At 45.8% G+C, this 22,622-nt stretch overlaps 1 protein-coding gene across 1 annotated transcript in view; it reads left to right on the plus strand.

The window, feature by feature from the left end:
• Window positions 1-571: 571 nt before the first annotated feature.
• The window catches only part of MRPS28 (mitochondrial ribosomal protein S28), a 434,209-nt gene continuing 412,158 nt past the window's right edge, over window positions 572-22,622 (plus strand). Inside the window, exon 1 of the mRNA XM_078687114.1 lies at window positions 572-820. Coding sequence (XP_078543240.1) covers window positions 605-820 — 216 coding nt within the window. The 5' untranslated portion in view covers window positions 572-604. The remainder of the gene's footprint in view (window positions 821-22,622) is intronic.

The following is a 22,622-nucleotide window of genomic DNA, read 5'->3' on the forward strand; positions in this document are numbered from 1 at the left end:
CTCATAAGCACACTGGAACAAAGGAAATATCACACATAAGCAATCTAAAAACTTGGCAGCTAAGTTCATTCCATTACTGCTTTGTTTTTCTGAATCTATATCAGCATGGCACGAAAAACCTAGGGAACGGAAATACCATAAGAGCAGAGCAACAACACAAGCTAATAACAAATGTAAAATATCGCGAAAGATAAAGTGAGAATACTAAACAACGAAAGAGAGTACAACTCAAGAGAAGAACACTAAATAAATTAACTCATACAGAGTGAAAGGTGTACAAATAAGATGCCAGTTGGTCAACAAGCTGTGTCTGAATAAAGAAAGCACGCGGCCGAGGATCGGCAATATATTCTGAGTCAAATACACATAAGCGAGATAAACCTGTGCAAAAGAAAGTTAGAAATAAAAGCATGTAAAAAAAAACTAAAAGATATAATGTACTAAAAATGAATGCGAAGTATATACAGTTTTCAAGTTCATCGTCTCAGTTGTCTGACCTGTTCAAGCCGTTATGTCAGGATGAGCTACCTTTTCAGCCTGTTTTGAAAGCCAGTTGCCCTTGTTTCTAGTTCTAGGCTAAACAGGAGTGCAGTGTCAATCCAAGATGGCAGCGCCCTGCTGGAGGTGTGCGAAAGATTCCCGTCTCCTTTCCAAGCTTCTGTGGGGCTCTTTGCGCCGTTGCAGCAGCCTTGCAAGTGGCGGGCAGGCGCCCGGAAGTAGCGGAGGCTTCGCTGCTGCCTGGGAGCTTCAGACCGAGCGCCGGCGGCGGGACAGAGAAGATGAAGCTGCTCACTCTTGGACTGGTGACAGTTCTATGAAGGTGAGGTTAAGGTAGCCGAGGAGAAACCCCATCTACCGCTCCCTTTCGTGGAGTAGCAAATGGTCAACTGAGGGAGATGGGAAAGTTAAGGGGATTCAACTTTTTACAAGTTCAATTTGTAATGCTGATAAGAAGTCAAATGCTTTGACTATCCCAACGAGTGTAAGACTATACGGATGATTTAAAGGATCTCTGCAAGAAATAAGCTATATTTTATGGTCTGGCTTGACAGCCCTGCTGTCGTCAGACAATGGTGAGCATCACCAGAGAGGGGCTTTTGCACCGCCCACATATTGGTAGATAGGAGTACATGTTTTGATTCGGCAGAAGTTGTGTGCTTCTGCAGAATAGTGTATGCCCTCCAACCAGCTGTGATCATTTTGTTTATTAATGTATTCAGCTGCCTGAGCTTATGCTTTCAGGGGCCCGCACATGACAGTGTAATGTTGTAAAAGTGTTTTAGGTAGCTAGATAATTTCAGCTTTTTTTCTCTGGCAGCTGCACAGATGGGAGGAGGGCAGTCATTAGCCTACATGGATTTTTAGGTATGGCTTGACAGTGGAATTGGAATTTAATCTCTTAACCTACATCTGTATTATTCTACAATTGTTTGCTTACATACAAATGCATAGCCATTCCCATACTATGCATCTGTATTGCTTCACATACCATACGACATTCGTTATAGATAGCCCAATTGGCTTTGCCATTGATTGTTTGAAAGTGCAGGGAGTCATTTGAGAGATGTAACAGAGGGAGCAAAAAAACACTAATTGGTTGGGATACAACTGCCAGAAAGGGAACAGCACGATGATGGACAGAAACGCAAACAGCAAGCTGTGGTAGACAAGATGCATCGGTGTCTATCCTATCTAAATGGTGGTTGGGAAGCGTAGTGTGAGTTTTCAGAGAGGGAAGGTTTTGAGAACTAATCGAGCACAGATGAAGTATGAGGGTAGAGTTATTGTAGGGGCTTCGGATGGGTATGGTAAGTATATATAATAAGTAGGTTGTTGGCTAGCAAAGGTGAGTCATAGTGGCAGTGATTACATGTTGAGTGAGGATGGATGCAAATTATGTCTGTCTGTTTCAATGCTGGGTTATGACTAGTAAATGTATCAAAGTAAAAAAAAAGTGTTACAAGGGGTACAACGCTTCTATACCGTGTGCTATGAGGCAACTGCAATTTACCTAAGTGTCAAGTAGGATAAAGGGCACCACTGCGGATGGGTCTCAAAAGTAAGAGGTAGTAGTATTTGAGTCTCCATAAGTAAAGTGCTAAACTTTGACCACTTTGCTCAGTCTCTATGCGAAGTTGCAGAAGCCTAAATGTATGTTTCGCGTGAAATCTGATGCCATTTGTTGTCTGGAGGTGCATGTTGCAGCATCTCTATGTGATTGTCACCATATTTGTGTCTGTGATTGAATCAAAGATAAAAACCATCAAACCATGCATAGAGATAAAGGTTTATCTAATGTGTCACCAGGACAGTTGGCTGCTCAAGTGTTCAACCAAGTACCCAAGAACAGAAGTACATCACAATGCTTTATTAGCTTGAACCCCAAAAAGGCGCAACCAGGTGTAACATCAAATATCCAATGAAATTTCAAGTACATGGCCATTTCTCTGCTTTTGCGTACTAATTAAAATAGATAATGTGGACCTAACTTCCTTAACTTGTGACAGTTGAGTATTTCCACAGATTGAGATACATAATGAGAAAAAAACAGGTGTTCCTTATAAAAATACTCGCCTTATTGCTGTGCTAGCGTGCTATGATAAATCACAAATGCTGTCACTTGAGCAAGCCTTTAATCTGGTTGATTTGAACAAAACTATAGGTTACCAAAGTTAATAAATCTTCGTTGTTCAGGCCCCAAATGAATTGCGTAGGCCTCATCCTTCATTGAGAATCACAAAACTTGAGCAAAAAAAGATGGATTCCATACGTTTTGAGTCTTAACAAACAATGAGAATGGTGCAATTTATGCGTCTTGGCTCTGTTCCAGAATGAGAGGACCCTCCTCAAGAGTAGACATAATCATCATAGTGAGTCCCGCAAATGCAAAGCCACCTTTGCGCCTCCCTCTAATGATGTGATACTCTGGAGGGTACCTCCTTACCCATTATCCAGTAATGGCAGTGTCCTTTTACAATTTTTAGCAAGCCTGGCAGCTCAAGAATAATAAATTGCAGTGCTGACGCTGTTGCGCCGCCGCAGCTTATAAAAATGCGCACACTGGGCCAAATGAAGCTTGAAAAATAGAAGGCACTGGCCAATTGAGTATTTTCTCGCACAAATGGGAAAAATATCACCAATTTGTGAGAAAAATTGCCCAATGTGGCATCTCTATCACATGTCTGGTGTGAAAGGGAGTTTGAATCTGCTCTGCCCACCAATGGAAAGGTGCACAGTCTGCACTGCTCCAACAGCAGCGATGAGGTCGATGGGAGCCTGCGCATCCTGCAGCCACAAGGGTATCTCAGTACACAAGGTCTGTCACAGCAGGCGCAGCAGTTCTATTCTATTCAGAGCGATCTGCTCGAAAAAATAACCTTTTTGAACACTAGCAATGCTTTGAAAAAAAAAAGATATTTTAATCACTGTCTTAAGTAGATTACTTACAAGAGGCGAGATTTACAGAGACACTGTCTACGATTCTCAGAAGCTCCACAGAAGCAAAGGCCCTTACATCTGAAAATGGACATTACCAGAGATGAAAGGATTTAAAAAATGAAAGCATTCCAACCCCCTGAAAAGTCCATGCAAAGGATGGGGAAAGTTAAAACCTCTCCCCTTCCAGTAACATCTGATAGCGACTTTGACACTTCACAATCAAGTGATTTCCCACCTCATTGAGAACTCCCCTCACTCAGCTGCATCCAGTCAGGAGAAATGGTATCCCTGTATGGCAGGCGCGCAATGCTCATTGGGGTCAAAAGGGCTTCAGCCCCCACTCTCCCTCCCCTGTCCTGTGTGTCAGCCCGGGCTGGGACAGTTTCCCGGGCACACACACAGCCGCACCCAAGTACTTCACAGGACTTTCAAAGACCATTCACTTGTTAACGAGGCTTTTATTGTGTTTTCACCCCTTCTTAGAGCCCTTTCATCGCCACTATCTGTCTATGGCTGGAAGATTAGCCCTCCCCCACCCACCCCAGAAATGTGGCTCTAGTTGCGCCTTTGCTGTCTGGCTTATTTTAATTTCGCTATGCAGATTTAAATTTTAAAAAATATTTTACAAGTACCTAACCCTTGGTGCATGGTGAAGTCATGATACCCCGCTGTATATCGGTGAAAAACAACAGCTTGCCAAAATTCAACCCCAAGTTTCACACACACTGAGACTAACTTTGGTCAGGCCCAGTAGATACAAACTTTTTTTTTTTTTTTTAAAACGTTTTTTTATTGAGACCAAATCGTAGGTACACAGCGTCATGCTGACAACCCTGAGGCAGGCCGCTATCAAACAAGCAATGAGTGTTAAGGATAAACTTTCAGTTCACAGCAGGCATTGAGTAGACAGCAGCCACAACCCAGAATCCCCGACAGTTGGCATATGTCGCAGCAAAAATCAGAGATGATTACAATGTTCGGTAGACAGGCATGCAACAGGCAGCTGGCAATGAAAATGAATACAGCTTAAGTGTAAGTATAGGAATGCCCATAGATCAGAAAGCAGCATGTTCCGATACCAGGAACGTCTATCTACCTAAGTCTCTTTACTTCCTCCCTCTCCCACCCACCCCAACAGACCAAAAAACCATTGGTTAAACTAAACTCCTTTGCATAGGATAAATTCACTAAACGGGCATCAGGCCAGGTGCATGAAAATATTAATGGCTGTGGGCGAGACAACATGTAGTGAACATACCGGCATAATCAGTAGACTGAACAGTAAAGGGGACCATGGAAGCGCAGGGGGGGAGAGGAGGGGGGCATTCGTAGAGGGGGGGGGGAGGGGAGAAGACATGTTACTTATGAAGTGCAAAACATACCCCGGACACGCAGGTCTCAATCACTCTGAGTGTACCCACAGGAAACGCAGCCACCCACCAGGGCGCCTCCCCTCAGAGGAGTGCAGCTGTAGGGAAAACAAGGTCACCCCATATCATCGGATATCGCTCCAGTTGGCGATTGTGTAGAGGCTGGAGAGGATGCACGCTCTCGCGTCCACTGCGTAAAGGGCTCCCATATGTCTCTAGGTCTGGAAGCGGAGGGCATCAATTCCCAGTATCTCTCAAGTTGTGTATTTCCGTATGTCACATCCCGAATCCATGCAGCAAATGTAGGAGTTGCCCGCCTACCCCAGTTCACCGCCACCTGTCGCTTAGCATAAAGAAGCAGTATCGCATGCAGTTTTCTGTGCGCGGGTAATGTGTCATGAACCCAGCCCAGTAGCCCCAAGAGCGGAGTCGGTGAGTCAGATCTATGAAGTATCTGGTTAATAGCAGTGAATATGTCTAGCCAGTATTGCTCCAGTCTTGGGCAACTCCATGCAACATGTATAAAGGAGGCATCCTCGCAGCCGCATTTCCAACATTCAGAGCTTTCCCTAATACCCATGCGGTGTAGCGATGTTGGCGTGCGGTAATATCTGTGCAAAAACTTGAAATGTATTAATCGCAGCCTGTAATTGGGCGATAACATCGTAAGTTGGCCACAACAGAATTCCCATTGTTCTTCTGTAAGTGGCTCCTCCAGGTCCGCAGTCCAAGCCTGCTGTGAAGAAGGCACTACAATGGGTGATTGGTCCTGCATACAGTTGTACAATCGGGACACAAGTTTTCTGGGGGAGGGTGTAGAAAGCAGATTTTGAAGGGCCACAAGTTGTGGCGGTTCTTCGGGGAACTGAGGGCACAACTTTTTACAGGACGCCTTCAGCGAGTGGTATAAGAGCAAGTCAGAAAATGACTCCCGGCGTTCCTCCTCGCATGTGTCTAGGTCGCGGAAGATGCCTTTAGGGTACAGATCCGCAAACGTGTGCAGCGACTGGCCTCGAATCTTAATTGTGCCACCACTTGTAGTGTAGCTCCTATCATCCCAATAGGCTCTGCGCATTGGAATAATACCTACAGCAGTAGAGGCCTAGACCAGACGTTAACTAGGTCTACTACTGTCGATACTAGACTTAAAGTTTTGGGTTTGCCAGCTTAGCTCAGAGTTCACTAGAAACTTTCTCGAATGTTCAAGGAGGACTTAACTTCCCTGATTAGACAAGAAGGGATTTAGTTTCTGACAACCATAGAACATGACAACTTTGCTCTCCCCTAATCAAGAGTATATCTCGAGAGTCGTGTGAACAAAAGGCAAATTATTTTACTCAGTCAGTACGTGCATTCTTAGTCTCATCAGATTGTAGAGAAAAGGAAGAGACGGGCGTGTTCAATAAAAAGGTGTTATTTATTGATCAGTCTCTTTTCTCATACAAGAGAAATGGATCGATATTATTGCAATACTTATAGCTAAGTAAAGTGCATACATTAAAAGCAGAAGTATAAAATAATACTGTAAAAACATTGATATGGTTTCTAAGCCATAAGATGTTTTAAAATGAATAAAATATATTACATACACATATACATTTGACTAAACGTACTCAACTGGTGTTTCTAGATACGCCTACCCCGTGTACCTGACCTAAGTCTAATACGTGGGCGGGAATAGAAAGTTACAGTTTAAGTTAAGTTTGTTTTTGCCAAGTGAATAACTAAAGAATTCTCTGTGAGGGGTTATTCAGTTCTGTACCTGGAAGTTAGGATGAATGAGGAATGGTATCTCTTTCTCTGGTCTCGATATTCCAGGCTGCCTGCGAGGGCTACCCAGAAGCGCCGGTGCTGGATTTCTCGGCAGGAGAAAGCAGCGCGTCTCTCAGCGCGTCAGGAAGGCGGGGCTGCGCCAGCGGGGTCTGCTCTGCTCTTCGCTTCGGCAAGTATGGCTGCTCCGTCTCGTCACCACGCGTGTGTTTGCATAGGGCAAGATCGGTAATATTTATACCTTTAAGGTGCCGAGATTGACGTAAGGATGGACATAGATACGTCAATAAGGATGTCATACGACTTGCTCGTTAGCACATTCTTTTACTGAAGTTCTCGGTGAAATCAAAACAATGGCCGCAGGGGTTTGCCCAGGTTGTCATAGGTTTGATTTGTTATGAGAACTCCGTATGCCTTATCAGGGGCTGGAGGAATATCGCTTGTCTAATTAGATCACAAGCGTTATGACCTAATCAGATAACACGTTCCTGTGCCGTAGTGTGACTGCGTCAGATAACGGTATCTGCATCATGGGGGTTTTCTGCCTCATGGGCTGATTACTAGTTAACTTGTTAGTTTGTTTAACTAGAATAGGGTCAGGAATAGGGGGATCGATTCAGAACCTATAGGAATACATCACACCCCCTCCACGCTAACTATGGTCATATTTACTAATCTATGCATAGTATAACATAGTACAACATACTATAGAGTATAGTGTATACCTTACCACCCCAAAATACATAAATGCATTTTGAAATTATCAAATATACTGAAAAATTGCAGACATATGTATTGTATGCACTCAAGCTGTAGAATAATGCCAAAGTAATCGCATTCGTATACATTATTGCTTATTTGGTATATGAGAATTACACATGAAATGGCTCTTAACTACAGAAAAAAAGTTCGAGACCATTCCATCACAGAATAAAATATTTATGAACATACCAGCGGGCAGCTAAAGTCTATAAGCTATCTAAAATTTAGAAACCTTAGTTCTCTAAGAATAGTTCTTACTTTAAGCAGAAGATAGTGTCCCGAAAAATATGCAAAAATATTTGGGGCTGCTGGAAAAACTGCTGTCCGTGAACTGGAAGTAAAATTGTTCATGTGACTTTATTTTTAAAGTTGAAGGCCGAATTCAGGGAACGCCGTGTGCGAGCTTGCTCAAAAGTCTCTATTTTCTGTTCTGGAGAGAACATCATATCATTTAGGCTTTCGAAAAAACTGTCAACAGCTTCCTGGGAAAGTTCCACTAACTCGGAAATAGGTGTAATCATGCATTCTTGCGCATGATTGTCTCCATTGACATTCTGATTTGCATTACTGACAGAAGGTCGTACCTGTTCGATGCTGCTTTCATCTTGAACTTCACTACCCATCAATCGTAGTGGTGAAGCTTCCACGAATGCCGTCATCAGGATTGGTAGCCTTTGAGGGCAGCACAAAGCGTGAACCTTGATCGGGCTCAACAATGTTTCTGCATCCATTGGCGCATCCGATTGTAGCGTCAGACAGGTATCTAACACGCATTCTTCTCCACATAGCAGACACCTCAATACAGGTAAAACACATCTTTGCCACATTGGTCGAAATGATAGAAACCAAGTCATGTTCAGGTCTCTAAGCCGGGAGAGTCCCAGGATTTTTGATATCCGGTCCTGGTATCCAATGGCTAGGATTGTTTCTTCCCTTGTCGCAAGAGTTTTGTCTGTGACATGGGTTGCCATAACGAAAAATAAGGACCAAGAATAGGATTCCTGCAATTAGTCCCAAGATCAGGGGAAGTCCGCCAAAAATCGAATGGACGAAATCTGGAAAAATACCCAGTATGGCTTTGAATGGTGTTAATGCCATCGAAAATACTGTCTTAAATACCTTTGAGACCCCATTGGTATCAGAAATATTTAAGATTTCATTCAGGATTTCCGCGAAATGTACGGGGGAATTAGTTGATAATAATGTATGTATCTCTGCAGTCGTCCTTGCGACTTGTAGATCATACGTTTCTTTTGATGACGAGAGCCTGGTAGGCGTCTGAAGAAGGACTGTTTTCATTCTGCTTAAAGTATCTATTCGAATAGAAGTAATTTTCAAATCGGGCCATGCCCTTGTCTCCCTGTCTGGGAAGGAGCTGGGGAACAATGAGCGTCCACAGCACTTGACCTTCGCAGTCGTAGTTACTAGATAAGTAGTCCCGGGCATAAGACTACAACATCTGCGGTCTACAATTAGAATGTAACTCCCATTATAGAGTCTTTGAAAGAATGGTTCTATTTCTGTTGCAGGTGCGCCTTGCTGGTGACATGAAAGGTTGTATGAATTCCCTTCACAGGCTCCATGCAAACTAATTCCGTTACACAGAAGTGTGCCACTTAGTGACATCGCACAATTGTTGCCACTAAGAAACACTTTCTGTCCTTTATTACTGACACATGCATGTGAATAGGGCAGGTTCCATGTTGTTTTAAGGTACCCTTTTCCCAATTTCCCGTATTCTCTCTGCTGTTTCAATTTGAGTAACCTTCCAGGCCTCATTGTATGCTGCATATACAGAGGCTGCTATGAAACGTTTTTGACGCTGTTTGCGTGGTCCCATTATGAAATCACGCAAGTCAGCACCATCAGTAAGTAAAGTTAGGTGTTGCTTAATTTCTGCCAGTGTGGAAGTTTGTAGCCATTGAAGGCATAATTTGCCCACACTGTAGGTTGTTATTATCCCTGGGTGATGTCTTTGAGGATATCTAGGGTCTGGCCTGGTCATTTTGAACCACTGTGTTTTGTTCAGGAATCTGTCTTGACAGTTATTAGTATCTGTGGGCCAGATCAACCATTGTTTCCAATCAGGATGTGTTCTGTTTTGGTTTAATATATGGTTTACGTCTATCTCTTCATCTGTAGAAGTGTTGCTAAACATTGCTGGCTTTGGAATAGACGGATTATTTAAATCTTTGATTTTGGCTAAGCCAAGACAGGTGGTTTGTTGAACAGTGTCATTTAAAAATATCATTTGTTCTGGGATCATGCAGGCTCTAAACAAAGCTTCTATACCCTGTACTTGCCATTCTTTTGTACCCCAAACACTTTTCAATTCAACATTTTTGTCCCAATAATCAAATCCAAAAGTATTCATTTGTTCAAAAAATGAGTCTGAATATATCAATTTTGTGTTGGTTATCATGGTCTTCATCCCTGTCTTATTTAACAATTTAAAATAAAATGTTTCAGCATTACTTATGTTAAACCCTGAAAAGTATGAATATTTGTCGTAAACGGTTCTTGAGCTCCCTTTTGGAGGTGTTGCACAATGTTCCCATTGATTATAATTTAAAACATTTCTTGGTTGTGCAGATTTATGTAGAAAATGGTTACCATAGTGGTTATAGCAATACATACTATCATAATTTGTAGAACCCTGCAAATAATCATGTTTGGTAAATTTAGCAGACATTACTAATTCAGACATCATATTATTAATGCTTTCGAAGTCCCAATCATCAGCAAATGAGTTTGGTTTTACAAAGTCACTCAAGGAGATCTTAATTTGGTGTGGATATTTCAGGATCTCGACCGGACCATACATTTCATAGTCCGTGTTGTCCCAGGCTACCCCACCAGGTATCGGATTGGCTGTGAAGTTGGCTGAAGAAAGTTCTCTTTTCTCGATGTGTGAAGATGTGTGTGGTTTGAGGATCAAGTTGATTTTCTGACTTGCTGTGTCCATTTTAGCATATTTTCCCTCAATGAAGCGTCCCAAAGTAAGTACCATGATGAGCCAAAGTATGAGGATAAATGCACCAAAACCCACCCAAAATTCAATCCATGGAGAAATCAGATATGTTTCTTTCAGTTGTTTCAAAAGTTCCTTAGCTTTATCTTTAAAGGTTTTTGATGATGGCTGTGTCTTTGATTCACTGAAGCCTTCAGAGGAATCATCGAAGTTTATGAAGTAGCCGGATGCAGTTCTGTCAATTGTTCCAATTGGTTCAGGATTTCTCTTTCTTGCATTTTCACTTGGTACTTCATTATAGATTGGTGTGTCTCTGCTAAATGTTTTTATTTGGGTTTTCAGAGGTCTGAGTTCTATTGCATTATTGCATAGTCCTTGTTGTTCTTCTGTAGGCGTTTCGAATGTGATGAGCCTCTTCGTTAGGACCTCTGTACTGGTAGCAAACCTTGGTGTTCTGCTACTTATTGGGAGTCCACTTGGCCTACTGTTTGTTATCGGCCACATGATTGTGGTTTTACCAGGTCGATGGATACAACTCGGTTCTCCTTTTTACCAGCAAGTGGCGGTAGTACAACTGATCTTGTCCCGTTGACAGACAAGACAGGAACTGCTTTTCTGTAAGAAGGCCCAAATTCCTTCTTTACCGCGATCTTCTCCCTGACTAGATCCCCGACTTTTGGAATCCAGACAGGTCTTGCTGGGACAGGTGGTGGTTCTTCAGTGGTTGTTGGCTGTTGTTTCAATTTTATGTTGCTCAGGTCTTTTCTTGTTTTGTTTAAGTCCTGAAAAATAGCCAAACGGTCTTTGATATCAAAGCTTTTTTCTTTCACCACTGAAGTCTGACTATCAATGTCAGAGATCATCATCCTAGTTCCAAATAATAATTCGTACGCACTGAATCCCTTCAGAGAATTTCTTGGCAAGTTATTGAGACTACATTGGACACTTATTAGATGTTTGACCCACCCAGCTCCCGAACCTAATATCCTTTCCGTTATAGATTGCTTTATGCCTTGGTTTTTTCTTTACACCATCCCGTACCCTCAGGAAGGAAGTGAGAAGATTCCCGCTGGGCTATGCTCATTTGGTCATATTTCCCCTCAGGCTGGAGGGCTAGAGTGAAAACAATGGTCAAACGTAGCATGCTCTTAGCGTATATGCCATTTAGACTCGCAAATCTTTGTATAACAGTCCAGACGTCAGCCGAGTGCTGGTGATCTACATTATAAGTGTAAACTAGCCTGTATATGTTAATCGCAACCCTTCCTTTTTACTTCTGATTTTTTCTGGAGTAAACCGACGAGGTATTAAACTGTTTCTCTCCCCACTGCGATCTCTGTTGCAGTTTGGGCAGTTTTTTACAAACATGGTGTGGTGCAGGCTCATGCCTGGCCACCAGTACCGTGATTGTAATTCTTCCAGAGAATCTTTTAGTTTGAGGTGTCTGAGACCCTCGCCCATATGTGCGTCTGCGATTAACAAGTTTCTCCTGTCCATGTTTGGAATCACTCTACCCCCCACTCCAGGGATTCGAGCAAAAGGGACGGAGTTTGCATCGATTATGTATGTATAATTGAGTGGATAGTTGATCGGTAACGCTGAGCAGTCGCCTTTTGATGACGTTTTCACCGCCAGCACTGTTTCACCGTCAATGTATTTTAATGTACGCTTTTTTCGAACTACGGGAGCCGAATTAGTGGCTGCCGCGCTGGCTGTCTCAGCCAATGAATTCCCTGCAACGTGAACGCCATCACGCTGATGACTCAGTGAGTGTGTCACGTGAGTTTTTGGTAGCTCTTTCTTTAAAAGAGCTATTTGTTCCCAGAGCAGTTTTTGCTTTATTGGTGCATCTGTGTCATCTTTGTAACCGTTTTGAACCAATGTCTGCAAATCCTTGTTATATGATTTGACGCAGTAATATGAATCTGACACTATAAGTGTCGGGAATTCGCGATCCGCATTATCTAGCGCCATTTTCAAAGCTAATATTTCAGTTTGTTGTTCTGAATTAGTTTCAACTGAGTGTGTTTTTGTTAATAGAGGTCTTAGTTTACCTCCGCGCCACACTTCTTTTGTAATCCCACATGTGGGGTTGTATGCTTGTTCTCCCCAAACGGAGGGTTGAGCATGTCCGTCTGTATAAATTACACAGGCCTAATGTCGTAAAGGCAGAATGTCGATTGGCAGAGGGTATGTTTTTTCATATTCTAAACTTTCCATCTCTTCTAGTTCTAGAAGATTGTAAGCCAAGCTACACTTGATAATTCATATCCTACGAACAGGACTGTCAGATGGGCAATTCTGGATTTTTTAAAGTTGAATTTGTAACCCTCTGCTGCGAACCCAAGTATTATGGTGTTCACTCTTTTCAAGTGAGTCTCCAAGTCATCATCTGTTAAGTATATGTCATCGACATAAGATAATGCTTCATCATCATATAGTTGTAGTAATTCTGTTACTCTCGCTGAGAATACCCCCGGGCTGTTCTTGTACCCCTGGGCTAACCGACAGACTTGTTTTTGAGTGCCATTTATTGAGAACGCAGTTAAATATCTGCTCTCTGGTGCTATGTTTTGACAAAAGAATCCATTAGAGATGTCTAATGTTGTTTTGTATTTTTTGCGCACTATGTTATTCATTAGTGCAGCACTGTGTGAGTTTTGCACTGCAAAAGTTTTGCAACATGTGTTAAGGTGTCGGTAATCCAAAACTAGACGATATGAATTGTCTGGTTTGGAGACCGGAAACAAAGGGTTGTTCATTTGTGAGGTGCAAGTTTCAATCACCCCCTGGTATTCTAGCTGATCTAGTATTTCATTTACCTGTTTTTTAGCTTCTTGCTTAATTGGGTACTGCCTTTGTGCAGTAGGTTGTGATTTTAACTGGATTTTGTGAGGAGGAGAGTCCTCATCCCATCCCACGTGATTTTTATATAAAGCAGGAGCTAGAGCTACTGCCCACTTTCTGGCAAGTGTGTATTTTTTATGAATTGGAATTTGATTTGAGAAGGCAGGCATAATTATTTCTTCGCCATGAGGGCACTCCCTGACAAACTCTGGTGGCCAGTCTTTTTCAGCTAGAAGGATATCATAGCCCTTGGAGAGATTATCCCAAAATAGTCCCCTTATTTTTCTAGTCTTATCCCCCTCTATACGCAATGTTATTTCGTATATTTTGTGAGGTTTGCTAACTCTGGTGTCCGCAGTTTCCACTTGAAGATATTCATTCGTGTCCACTGTCTCCAGATGATTCATAAGGACTTTGCGAGCTATGCTCACTTCTGCTGCACTGTCTAGCATTGTCTGAGCCCACTCTCCGTTTTTCAGTTGTGTCCTCAGTATTCTCGGCATTGTTAACTACCTTGATACTGGCTACCTTCTTTTTTGGAAATTGTAATTTCTTTTTTAGCTGAGCAGGTTCCTTGTCTTTGGACTTGGCGTGCTCTTCTCTTTGTTCTGATCGTCCTCTTCTTTCCGATTTCTGCGAGGAAGTCTGAAAAGATTGAGAGGGACGTGTGTCAATGTCTTGATATCTATCAGGCTTTTTTATATTATCCCTATTTCTAAGGTTATATCTATTCCCAGAGGGGTCACTCTGGGGTGACCTGTGTCTTTGGTTCGGAGATTTTTCTCTTCGCCTAGGAGACCTTCTTCGGGACTGGAATTTCTTTTCTTTAGGATTATATTGTTTATTTCCATCCCAGTTCTTTTTTGGTGATGTAGATTTATTATTAAAAAATAATTTTTCTGGACTTTCAATCAGTTGCGGTTTTACTGGTATTCCACCTAAACTATCTCTACCTAGTTCCTCATAGGATTTTTCTATGATTCTGGCAATTTCAGCTGGTTGGTCTGCTATATCTGTCTCTTTTAACCTCTGGCGAATCGCCACGTTTGCTGCTTCACCTTTTATGTTGGCTAATAATATAGCCGAGACCTGCTTGAAGTCTTTCAGTAATTTCATACCAAGAGTTAAAGCGGGTTCCGGACCATATTCGTCTTGAATTTGTTTTAGCACATCTGGTATCACCGAAATGGATGGAACACCGTGTGTTTTTGTGTAGATGGAAGCAAAGACTGTACCCCAAGTGTCACAGTCCTCAATGTGTGGTGCGATTCCCATTGGAAGACAGACAGTCAGAATCCTGTGTTTTTCTAACGGGGTGGTGTCTGGAAACACCGCCTCTATTTGGGTGATTTTCTGTGCCAACCAGAATGGTATTTGTTCCCGTTTAGCCGGTACTTTACCCAGGCAGGATTGGATGTTCTGTGGTGTAATTTTATTTGTGTTCCCCCGGTGAGGGGTCAGCTGTGGAAGTTTAATCGCTGGCTGAATTGTTGAAGTCCGCATCACATACTGAACTAATTGTCTGATGTGGAAAGGCCACGATACCTGCCTTAACAGAGAGACATCCTCGCGCGGGGATGAGTCCGTATAACCCAGAAGACAACTTGTTCCCTCTCCATAGGACTTCTTCTCTCTCTCTCCCTCTGCAGGTACGCCGAGGTCGGAACCCGGAAGACGGACAACCGGAAGCAATCCTGCCTGAACCCGGAAGTCCCGCCCCCGACTACCTCCCGGAAGATAAAAAAACCGGCGAACCACAACGAAGGGCGTTCCAACCCGCGGACTTGTGGCAGGAGGCAGCAAGGAAGGAACCGGAGCTGAGCGAGAGAGACGGGGAGTCGGAGAACCAAGCGGAAGAAGTGGAGGAGGACGCCGACGGCGACGTGTGGTCTGAGGACTGGTGGAGTCCTCAGGAGGTGGCTGGAGAGCGGCCGCAACTCACCAGGGAGTTGCGGCGGGCCACGTGAGTACCCGTCATCCGTCTCCGTGTGCCTTTTTGTAGATAGTTGTAATTAGTGTAAATAGTAGAGCGCTGCACCTAGCTGAGCACGAGAGCACTGTATGTATATATATATATATATATATATAGACAGAACCCCCCCCTCACCACGAGCACCCTGTCGACCCCTTGCCTTCCCTCCTGTTTGTCGGCCTCTTCCACCTCCCCGTTTACCCCGCCCCTCACTATCCCTTTTCCGTATCCTCACTTCCCGGTGGCGATGGTTGTTACCAATCTTGAGAGGAGCGAAAGACTAACGGCCCTCTATTTCTTTTCTCGCCCCAACCCTCCGAGGCCCACCGACGGAAGTCAAGGACCCTACGGCACTGCAGAGAAGGAAGACGTACCCCTTCCTGACGACAGCAGCCCAGCGGCCGGACGTCTTCCACTTCCCTCCCGGACCGGACGTCTTCTCTTCCTCGGACTTGACCAAAGGACTCCATCCGCCCCCTTTGTTCAGAGACATTTTTATCACCACCTACCTGTGTCCACAATAAAACTCGCTAAACATAGCGCACTACATCTGGCCTTCCCGCCTGTTATTCCGGCCCGCTGAAACCCACACCCCACAAGTGGTGTCAGAAGTGGGATTCCCCGGAGGCATGGAGGCCGCAGTCAAGAAGCTGGCCGAAAGCCAGGAACAGCTTGGACTGATGATGGAAAAATTCCTGAAAACCGCGGAGGATGACCGGGGTCAACTCCACGACGTCCTGAAAGGGCAAGGCACAGCCCAGGACCAGGCCCTTGGGAAACTCACGGAGGCGATGGGACAGCAGAGGCCTCTAGCACCCTTACCATCGGTGGTTTTACAAAAGTACGTCGCGGGGGAAGACCCCGACTTCTTTTTCACAAACTTTGAAAGACTGGCTCAAGCGGCGAATTGGCCTGAAAATCGCTGGGGACATTATCTGGGTCCATTGTTGACTGGGGAATTGCAGTCTGCCTATCAACAGGCCAACCTACAGGGGCAGACGCCGTATGCCGACATCAAGACCTGCATCCTGGAGCGTCTGGGGATAGACGAGGAGTCCTATAGGGTCCGCCTACGACAAGTCAGAGAGGGGCCCCAAGAAACCCCTCGGGCCCTCTCTTATCGCATCCAGGACCTGACCACCCGGTGGTTGAAACCCGCTACGGCCACGAAAGACGAGATAGTGGCTAAAATCAACCTGGAACAATTCCTCGCCTCTCTTCACCCGGGCACCCAAAAATGGGTGCGGCAACACGCACACCTGACGCTCGACAGGGCGGTGGAGATAGCCAGTGCCTACAGCAAAGCCCAAGAAGTTCAGAAACCCAAAGAAGAACACCTATCTCGGGGGCCACATGGTGGTCACATCCGTCCACCCAGACCTCCTGTTCCCCGAAAACCAGATCCTGTCCCTTTCGTGCCCTATCCGATGATGCCCCGACCAAACCCACCCGGACCTCAATGCTACCACTGCGGGGGTTTTGGCCACATTGCCCGTCATTGCCCGCAGAAGGAGGAACCCATGGAGGTCGGGGTGACCCGGAATTATGTGTGTCTTACGGCAGGAGTCTCACCCCCACTGTTTCGGTGTCGTGTTAAAATCAATAACCAACCCCTGATGGCACTGGCCGACACCGGGTGCAGACACAGCGTAGTACGACCTCAGGACATGCCGAAACCCGTCGGCCCCTTCACAGGATCAGTAGCCATCAAATGTGTCCATGGGGACACCAAGAGCTACCCCACAGCACGAGTCACAGTACAAACCAGCACCGACCCCGGAAGGACCCTGAATGTAGGACTAATACCAAACTTGCCAGAGCAAGCAATACTAGGAAGCGATTATAGCGGTCTACCCCTTCTCCTACGAGACACCACAGATTCCCTTGAAAAGTGGTGGAAGGAAGCCCCGTTTTCGCAAAACCAAACCCTGAACCCCTCACCCGAGAAACAGACCAAAACCAAGAGCCAGAAGAAAAAAGAACGAAGGAGGTACGTGGAAGCTTATCCGGTACAAGAGGCCCTGCATCCCTGGGAGACGGATCGCGAATTCAGAGCCTCACAGCAGGAAGATCCCGCACTACAGAATGCATGGGGACAGGCCCATGACGACGAGGACCCGCTGCATGTAGGTCCCTACTTCTTCCGGTCTAGAGGACTGTTGTATCGGAAAGCGGACCCACAGAAACCCCCCCAGTTAGTTATCCCGGGTCCGTTCCGGGACAAGGTGTTGTTCCTCGCACATAGCCATCTCCTGGGCGGCCATTTCGGGGAAGAAAAGACGGGACAGGCAATACTCGAGAAATGTTACTGGCCGGGAGTGTATAGCCAAATCAAACAATATTGTAAGGAATGTGCCATCTGCCAGAAGAATAGCCGCTACCGACCCCCCAAGGCACCCCTTCGCCCTCTGCCGCTCATCGACATACCCTTCAGCCGGGTAGGAATGGACCTTATTGGGCCCATGTTGCCCTCTAGAAGCGGTTGTAGATATGCCTTGGTGGTGGTGGACTATGCTACACGCTTCCCGGAAGCCGTCGCCCTGAAACATCCCACCACCCAGAATATAGCGAAAGCCCTGATATCCATCTTTTCACGGGTGGGTTTTCCACGGGAGATCTTAACCGACCAAGGGACCCCCTTTGAATCCGCCTTGATGCGTCAGGTATGCTCCCAGTTAGGAATCAAGCAACTAAGAACCTCGGCATACCACCCCCAGACCGACGGGTTAGTGGAACGCTACAATGCTACCCTGAAAGCCACCCTAAAAAAACTATTGGATCTGGAAAGCAAGAGGTGGGAGGAGATGCTGCCTCTGGCTCTGTTCGCCATCCGGTGCAAAACGCAAAGCAGCACCGGATATTCCCCGTATGAACTGTTGTATGGAAGGCCTCCCAGAACACTCTTAGATATGGCTCGCGAAGCTTGGGAGGCGGAACCCGATCGTACCCGACCCCTACCCGAGTATGTTGAGAACTTGAAGACACACCTAACCCAAATCCGAGACATTGTACGACAGCACATGGAAAAGGCCCAGACAACCCAAAAGCAACAGTATGATAAGGGAACCAAGAAGAGGTCCTTGGCTATTGGTGATCTGGTGTTGTTGCTCCTACCTTCCTCTGACCACAAACTTCTAGGGCAGTGGCAGGGACCATTCTCCATCATCCGACAGGTAACTCCCGTCACCTACGAGATAGAGACCGAGCCTACTCGAGGAGTCCGGCAGATATATCACATCAATCTCTTAAAAAAATGGGAGGGGCCACGACCCGTCCTATCCGGCGAACCAGTGGTTACCCCTATACCCTTTGAAGGGTGCATAGATTCGGATCTACCTCCTTCTATGAAAGAGGAACTAAAAACCATGTTATCCCCGGTACAGAACGTCTTCTCCTCCCTACCCGGACGCACAACCCTAGGAGAACATGCCATCCAGACGGATCCCGGGGTAACCGTGAGACAACGGCCATATCGTGTTCCGGAAGCCCGCAGAAACGTAATAAGGAAGGAAACAGAACAGATGTTGCAGATGGGCATTATCGAGCCGTCGGTTAGCAGCTGGAACTCTCCGATAGTCCTGGTCCCCAAACCCGACGGCTCGGTGCGTTTCTGTATTGACTTTCGAGCTGTAAATAAAGTCTCACGATTTGATACGTACCCCCTGCCACGGGTTGATGAAATGGTGGAAAGGATCGGCACAGCGAAGTACATCAGCACCCTCGATTTATGCAAGGGGTACTGGCAGATACCCCTGAAAGAAGATGACAAACGGAAGACCGCCTTTTCTACCCCTGACGGCCTATTTCAGTTCCGAGTAATGCCTTTTGGCTTACACGGAGCCCCTGCCACTTTTCAGAGGGCCATGAATAGGGTCCTACAGCCCCACTCCCACTATGCTGGGGCTTATTTAGACGATATAGTGATACACAGCACTACCTGGGACCAACATTTGGGACATCTCAGGGCGGTGGTGTCCGCTCTGGGCAACAGTGGGTTTACCATAAACCCGGCCAAGACAACATTAGCCGCTCAAAGCGTCAAATACCTGGGCTATTTGTTAGGGGAAGGCCTCATCCGGCCCCAAGACAACAAGATAGAGGCCATCCGCTCGATACCATTCCCTCAGACCAAGACAGAACTTAGGGCCTTCCTGGGACTACTAGGGTATTATAGACGGTTCATACCGAACTTTTCCCAAACAGCTGCCCCCCTGACCGACTTGCTAAAGAAGAGTACCAAAACAGAAGAGGCCCTGAGACATCCCTCTGTTCCTTTAGTGCAGGCATTTGAGGCATTAAAACAGGCCCTACTATCCCGACCCGTCCTTGTTAGCCCTGACTATAGCCAACCGTTCATCCTCCAAATGGATGCCTCCGATCAAGGGTTGGGGGCCGTCCTATCCCAGAGAGACCCCTGTGGGAATGAGAGACCCATTTTATACATAAGCAGGAAGCTCTATCCCAGGGAAATGAACTATGCCTGTGTCGAGAAGGAGGCCCTGGCTATAAAATGGGCAGTGGACAGTCTCCGCTATTACCTAGAAGGGAGGGAATTTGTGCTATATACGGACCATGCCCCTCTGGCGTGGATGGCCCGCAACCGAGGCCACAACGACCGTGTCCTCAGGTGGTTCCTTTCTCTCCAACCCTATAGGTTCACCACCGAACATAGAAAAGGGGCCGATCAGGGAAATGCGGATTACCTATCTCGGTTTCCTTGTTCTCCCACCCCCACAAGAAAGACAGCTAGGGAAAGGGGATGTGGAAAGGCCACGATACCTGCCTTAACAGAGAGACATCCTCGCGCGGGGATGAGTCCGTATAACCCAGAAGACAACTTGTTCCCTCTCCATAGGACTTCTTCTCTCTCTCTCCCTCTGCAGGTACGCCGAGGTCGGAACCCGGAAGACGGACAACCGGAAGCAATCCTGCCTGAACCCGGAAGTCCCGCCCCCGACTACCTCCCGGAAGATAGAAAAACCGGCGAACCACAACGAAGGGCGTTCCAACCCACGGACTTGTGGCAGGAGGCAGCAAGGAAGGAACCGGAGCTGAGAGAGAGAGACGGGGAGTCGGAGAACCAAGCGGAAGAAGTGGAGGAGGACGCCGACGGCGACGTGTGGTCTGAGGACTGGTGGAGTCCTCAGGAGGTGGCTGGAGAGCGGCCGCAACTCACCAGGGAGTTGCGGCGGGCCACGTGAGTACCCGTCATCTGTCTCCGTGTGCCTTTTTGTAGATAGTTGTAATTAGTGTAAATAGTAGAGCGCTGCACCTAGCTGAGCACGAGAGCACTGTATATATATATATAGACAGAACCCCCCCCTCACCACGAGCACCCTGTCGACCCCTTGCCTTCCCTCCTGTTTGTCGGCCTCTTCCACCTCCCCGTTTACCCCGCCCCTCACTATCCCTTTTCCGTATCCTCACTTCCCGGTGGCGGTGGTTGTTACCAATCTTGAGAGGAGCAAAAGACTAACGGCCCTCTATTTCTTTTCTCGCCCCAACCCTCCGAGGCCCACCGACGGAAGTCAAGGACCCTACGGCACTGCAGAGAAGGAAGACGTACCCCTTCCTGACGACAGCAGCCCAGCGGCCGGACGTCTTCCACTTCCCTCCCGGACCGGACGTCTTCTCTTCCTCGGACTTGACCAAAGGACTCCATCCGCCCCCTTTGTTCAGAGACATTTTTATCACCACCTACCTGTGTCCACAATAAAACTCGCTAAACATAGCGCACTACATCTGGCCTTCCCGCCTGTTATTCCGGCCCGCTGAAACCCACACCCCACATCTATGAATTTTTATTAATTGTTTTAGCTGTGTTAACAGCTCTGCTGCAGACATCCCTTCGATGTCTGGGTGTGGTGTGTATCCGGCTAGGACCGGCCACGTTGCTCCTGGTCTACCTAAAGGACCGAGCCTGGTGATGTGATTGTTATGTTTTAGGGCGCCATTAAATAAGAGCAAATGCTCTTGAAATTTAAGTGGTACTTCCACCTCCTCGAAAGGAGTGTACATTTCAGGAGGTTCCTCTATTTTGTAATAGTGGAAGTACTTTGTTACAGCATTTGCTGCTGGAAAATGTATCCATGAATAATATACCTCTGTCTGCCGATATTCGTGTGCCTCAATTACGAATATGACTGTGCCACCTCTAGGTGTCAGTCCATTTTCTATAAGTTTTAGAGTTATAGATCTCCTTTTGATGACCGGGATGAGTATTATATCCTCGTCTGCTGCTTGCATGGTAGCATCAGCTGCTGCGAGTTCAGTTGCTAATCTAACTGCCTCTCTTTCATCCTCATTGTCTGACATTTTACTGTCCAAAAGGTTATTTTGTTTGTTTGCAGATTAGGTTTCTTATGGAAACAAAGATTAGATGCACAATATTTTGGAACTGTTTTTATCCTTCAACGTTGACTTGTACCAAGAACCATACATAGGAGTTCCCTCCTGCGAGGTCTGGCGGATATAACCTTTCACCCACTCCAGACGTCTTTGGAGTATTTGGGAAAAGGGGTCTGAGTGAGAAAGCACGACTGCGTTACTCTAAATAATTTACGTTAGTTTTATCGCCCTTTCCAAACACGTTGGGCGCCATGTAGTGTAGCTCCTATCATCCCAATAGGCTCTGCGCATTGGAATAATACCTACAGCAGTAAAGGCCTAGACCAGACGTTAACTAGGTCTACTACTGTCGATACTAGACTTAAAGTTTTGGGTTTGCCAGCTTAGCTCAGAGTTCACTAGAAACTTTCTCGAATGTTCAAGGAGGACTTAACTTCCCTGATTAGACAAGAAGGGATTTGGTTTCTGACAACCATAGAACATGACAACTTTGCTCTCCCCTAATCAAGAGTATATCTCGAGAGTCGTGTGAACAAAAGGCAAATTATTTTACTCAGTCAGTACGTGCATTCTTAGTCTCATCAGATTGTAGAGAAAAGGAAGAGACGGGCGTGTTCAATAAAAAGGTGTTATTTATTGATCAGTCTCTTTTCTCATACAAGAGAAATGGATCGATATTATTGCAATACTTATAGCTAAGTAAAGTGCATACATTAAAAGCAGAAGTATAAAATAATACTGTAAAAACATTGATATGGTTTCTAAGCCATAAGATGTTTTAAAATGAATAAAATATATTACATACACATATACATTTGACTAAACGTACTCAACTGGTGTTTCTAGATACGCCTACCCCGTGTACCTGACCTAAGTCTAATACGTGGGCGGGAATAGAAAGTTACAGTTTAAGTTAAGTTTGTTTTTGCCAAGTGAATAACTAAAGAATTCTCTGTGAGGGGTTATTCAGTTCTGTACCTGGAAGTTAGGATGAATGAGGAATGGTATCTCTTTCTCTGGTCTCGATATTCCAGGCTGCCTGCGAGGGCTACCCAGAAGCGCCGGTGCTGGATTTCTCGGCAGGAGAAAGCAGCGCGTCTCTCAGCGCGTCAGGAAGGCGGGGCTGCGCCAGCGGGGTCTGCTC

The sequence above is a fragment of the Lissotriton helveticus genome, chromosome 4_1 (assembly GCF_964261635.1).
Source record: "Lissotriton helveticus chromosome 4_1, aLisHel1.1, whole genome shotgun sequence".
In the NCBI taxonomy this organism is placed as follows: Eukaryota; Metazoa; Chordata; class Amphibia; order Caudata; family Salamandridae; genus Lissotriton; species Lissotriton helveticus.